Consider the following 5,384-nt stretch of genomic DNA (forward strand, 5'->3'; position numbering starts at 1 on the left):
ATTTGTTTGAGTTCTTTGTAGATTGAGTATCAGCCCTTTATCAGATGTATAGTTTGCAGATATTTTCTCCCATTCTGTAGGTTGTCTGTTTGCTCTGTTGATTATTTCCTCAGCTGAGCAGAAGCTTTTTAATTCAATCAAGTCCTATTTATTTATTTTTGTTGTTGCTGTAATTGCCATTGGGGTCTTAGTCATAAATTCTTTGCATTGGCTGATGTCTAGAAGAGTTTTATCTATATTTCCTTCTAGAATTCTTATGGTTTCATGCCTTATATATAAGTCTTTTATCCATCGTAAATTAATTTTTGTGAATGGTGAGAGATATGGATCTGGTTTAATTCTTCTACATGAGGCTATCCAATTTTCCCAGCACTATTTATTGACTAGGGCTTCTTGTCTCCAGTGTGTATTGTTGTTTGCTTTGTCAAAGATCAGTTGGCTGCATGAGGATGGTTTTATAGATGTTTCTAATAGCGTGGCACAGTCTTATGTATTTATGGTTACTCTGTAAAATAATTCTATTAAAATAGACCTATTAACTATTATTAAAATAATTAACATGCATATTAAATTATACCATATTGAAATATGATCTTATATGGTAAAATAAGCAGTATTTTCTGGACACTTGTATTCTATAATAGTTCCAACTTCCCTTCTAACAGGTATGAAACCTTGGAAAATTTCCAGCTATTGTCTTGACCATGTTGTATTAGCAAGAATTTCCTCATCTGTAACAATAGGAGACTGTATTACCTCTAAGATCGTTTCCCAGTCTAAAATTATTTGGTTGTGTGATTTAATTTGTACAGTATGCTTCTTTATTTAGTAGATATCACACGTAAGATCAAATGTCTCTGTTCTATGATAAAAACCAATTTCCGTTAATGATCTTGGAGTTACCAAAGGAAACTCCAGTTTAACTATATCAAACTGTAACTATTAAGAACACATTTAAACCGAACATAACAAGACTTTAAAGAGAGATAATAGTAGTTTCTCCACAATATCCATAACAATTAGTGTTCAGTGATGTGAATAGTGTAGTCTTTTCTTCGTTATTCTAAGTTACTAGATAAAACTGTAAGGAGACAATGTAGTTCATTTCTAATACAGTACCAGTACAAATGATTGTCCTATTTAGATGACATTGCTCAATATTGATATTAAGTATATAGTGGGATATTTAACTATAAGACTAACCTTAGTTAACCAACCTTTTTCTCAATCACTTAAGGTATAGTAGGAGGATACTAAAGATGTAAAACACACTGATTATGATGTGACCTTCTGTTATTGTCAGTAACTGTTATCCAATGATGATTTGATTCCATTGTTTGTCCTGCATTTATATGTATTAATATATATAATTTTATTTATATGACAATATTTTTTATATATGTGTGTGTGTGTGTGTGTTTGTGTGTGTATATATATATATATATATATATATATATATATATATATATATATATATATATATATATATATATCCTCCAGAATGTTATACAATGGCATAAAGGGAAATTATGTATTTTGGATCAAGCAGGCCTAAGTTTGTATTTAAGTTTTATCAGTCACTATCTCTCTTGTATTTATAAGTTACTTAAGCTCTGTGAACCTCAGTTTTATCATCTGTAAAATAGGGATCAAAGGAACTACCTCATGGCTTGGGTGTGAGACTACAGTAATATATTTCAAGCACATGGTACAATGCCCAACCCGTAGTAGACATTCAACAACTAGATTGACACTGTAGTAAAGCATAGATACTTTAAAGTTTTATCGATGTAGGCAGCAAGTCAAGGAGGTTTTTTAAATGAAGTATATAACTTTATATCTATAAAGCTGTGGTCCCCAACCCCCAGGTTGCAGAGCAGTACCAGTCTGTGGCCTATTGGGAACTGGACTGCACAGCAGGAGGTGAGCGGTGGGCAAGTGAGCTAAGTTTCGTCTTTACGTACAGCCACTCCGCATCACTTGCATCACCGCATAAGCTCCACCTCCTGTCAGATCAGCAGCGGCATTACATTCTCATAGGATCCGCGAACCCTACTGTAAACTGCACACGCAAGGGATCTAGGTTGCGTGCTCCTTATGAGAATCTAATGCCTGATGATCTGGGGTGGAGCTGAGGCAGTGATGCTAGTGCTGGGGAACAGCTGCAAATACAGATAATCATTAGCAGAGAGGTTTGATTTGAATCATCCTGAAACTATTCCCCCGACCCCCCATCCGTGGAAAAAGTGTCTTCCATGAAACCGGTCCCTGGTGCCGAAAAGGTTGGGGTCCGCTGATACAAAGTATAAAGTATATAAATATGCACTTACTAGAGGACCCAGAAATTTCACTTCTAGGTATTTATGTAACAGAAATGAAGGTATAGTTCCACAAAATGATCTGTATGTAGGTATTTATAGCAGCTTCATTATAATAATAAATGTCAAAAACTGGAAATAAGCCAAATGTCCATCAACTGGTGAGTGAACATACAGATTGTGGTACTAGATGTACCTGTACAATGGAATACTACTTAGTGGTATAAAAGAATGAGGTACTGATACTTAGAGAATGTGAATGAATCTCAAAAGTATATGTTTAAATGAAAGAAGCCAGACTCAAAAGACTGCATACTGTTTGATTCCATTTCATTTGTATGACATTGTAGAAAAGGCACACCTATAGGGACAAAGATCATATTATTGATTGCAAGGGGATGGGTATAAAAGGAAGGCATTGAATGTAGTGTTGCACAAGGGAATATTTTGGGTTAATGGGAATATTCTATATCTTAATTGTGATGGTTGTTACATGACTGTATAAATTTGTCACAATTTACAAGATTGTGTACTGAAAATGGATGAATTTTTACTTTGTATGTATTATAACTCACTAAGCCTGACTTTAAAAATCCATACGTAGGCTGGGCACAGTGGCTCATACCCATAATCCCTGTACTTTGGGAGGTTAGGGTGGGAGGATTGCTTGAGGCCTGGAGTTTGAGACCAGCCAGGGCAACATAGCGAGATCCCGTTTCTACAAAAGAGTAAAAAATTATTAATAGCAAGGTGTGGTGGCATACAATTGTAGTCCTAGCTATTCGGGAGGCTGAGGTAGGAGCATCACTGGAGCCTAGGAGTTTGAGGCTGCAGTGAGCTATGATCATGCCACTGCACTCCAGCCTGAGTGACCTTGTCTTTAGAGTAAGATCTTGTCTCTAAAAAAAAGCCATGTGTATACCTATTTGATATTGCATATATATTTTATTTTGATAAAATTTACTAAAAATATGACTGTAAGCAGAAAGAGTGTCATATATGTGTAAAATATTTACCTAAAACTATGACTATATATAGAAATCCTCATTCATTGTAGGCTTTGCTCAAAAAAATTTAACATAAAACAGAAAAAAAAAGAGAAGCAAAGGAAAGGATGCTTAACATAAAACATGAAGTAATATGTAAAAATAAATCCAAATATATCTATAATCATAGCACATATGTAAGAAGATAAATATTGTGAGTTGATACATCTGTCAATATGAATAAATGTGAAAAGTATAATACTGACCAAAAAGGCAATTATCTGTGAAGTATGTAGAATATCACTTATATAAAGTTAAAAAACCTGTAAACAATAACATATGTTATCTATGAATACATAACTATATAGTAAAAGTATAAAATACTATTGAAAATGGTGAACCCAAATTCATGGAAGTGTTTCGCTTTGGGGCTGGGAAGAAAGGGAATGTGACTGGTGAGTGTGATATGTGGGGTGGGATGGGAGATTTTTTTAATCTGAAGCAAAATAACAATTTTTAAAAAAATTAAAGCAAGGTTTATAAGTGTGTATAAAATGCTATGAATTTTGTAGATAAGTGTATTTATTTGGAAATATATATATGCTTGTATATGTGTGGAATATCTCTGGAAGGATATGTAACAAGCAGTTAACTGCTAATCTCAGAAGAAGGGATTTGTAGTACTGAGATGGGAGATTTACTTTACGTTGTACATTCTCTTATACTGAGTTTTGTTGTTTTATTTTATCTTATTTAAAAAAATTTTTTTAGAGACAGTCTCGCAGGAACAGGCCTACGCTGGTCAGGAATTGTTAGTTTGTTTTATTGTGTGCATGTATTTATGTGTGTATATGCATAAATGAATGTAAGTAGTTTTACTAAAGTAATTGCCAGAAATATGAGAATATGTGATGCCAGAAATACAGGAAAAAATTTTGCTAATTTCCAAAATGTTTTTGATATGAAATTTATTTTTGATCAGTAGTATGATAGTATTGTATGATATTAATAATGAATCTAGGAAATACAGTAGAAGTAAACAGCACATTTAAATTAGTTAAGTGTTTTTATACTGCGTGTAACGGATATCCAGCTCAAACTAGCCTAAGTCCCACTCATCCTCCAAAAAGGATGTATCTACCCTGGATGTTCAAGAAATGGATATGGATCTGTCTTCTGGCATATGTGGATCCAGTAGTACAAATGATATTATCAGGATTTAGTTTTCTTCTGGGGCTGGTGGGATGGAGTACTCTAGTTGGACAACCTGGATCTTATACCTGAGGTGATGGGGGATGAAGTTTATCTTAGCCACAAGGAATAACAGTATTACTGTGGCATAGGGTAAAGGTTTTTCCCCCAAAAAACTAAAAGCTGGCCAGATAAGCATATATCTGATAAAGTAAGGAGGTTGTAAAACCGGGAAGTTTATAATAGCTTTAAAAATTGTACCAGGGCCTATACAGAAAATTAGACATTGGGGATTGAGAAATTGAATGAATTGTTAGGAGGCAACACCAAAATTCATAGCCAACTAATTGTAGGAGGAGAAAGTGAAATGTTCAATATCACCTGGAGCATGGGAATTTAAGTAAAGTTCTTACAATTCCATTTTCATTACAAAAGTCTCTAGGCAAAAACTTCATTTTGGTATTTTCCTACAGGAATATTATTTTTTTGTTTGGTTGGTTTTGGTTTTGGTTTTGGTTTTGGTTTTGGTTTTCTTCAGAGGTACCAGGTAAAAACCTTCAAAATTATCATCTTATTTTAGCATTTGCATGTATTTAGCCTTGGCACATATTTATTTAGCAAATTCTCTGTTACTTGCCTAACATTTGATATTCCTTAAATAACGCAACAGGATTTCTGAAGTTTTGTAAGTTGAATGTGGTATGTCCTTTTTAAGTGATTTGTTTTGACTTGCTATTAGTCGCAGTGGATATCTGTGTTTTCAAAGTTACCATTTCAGTCATATTTTATGGTATATTGGAAATTGGAAAAGCTGTTATTAATTATTGATGTTAAGAATTAACCATCTATTTTTATTTTAAATTCTTTTCCCTAATTTTTGGGAATGTTT

General features: G+C 33.6%; 1 protein-coding gene across 1 annotated transcript in view; it reads left to right on the top strand.

The window, feature by feature from the left end:
- The window catches only part of MIPOL1 (mirror-image polydactyly 1), a 314,174-nt gene that overhangs the window by 201,560 nt on the left and 107,230 nt on the right, over positions 1-5,384 (top strand). The window contains exon 5 of the mRNA XM_012657951.1: positions 3,203-3,234. Coding sequence (XP_012513405.1) covers positions 3,203-3,234 — 32 coding nt within the window. The remainder of the gene's footprint in view (positions 1-3,202; positions 3,235-5,384) is intronic.

Source organism: Propithecus coquereli, unplaced genomic scaffold (genome assembly GCF_000956105.1).
Source record: "Propithecus coquereli isolate 6110/MARCELLA unplaced genomic scaffold, Pcoq_1.0 Scaffold116, whole genome shotgun sequence".
NCBI classification, from domain to species: Eukaryota; Metazoa; Chordata; class Mammalia; order Primates; family Indriidae; genus Propithecus; species Propithecus coquereli.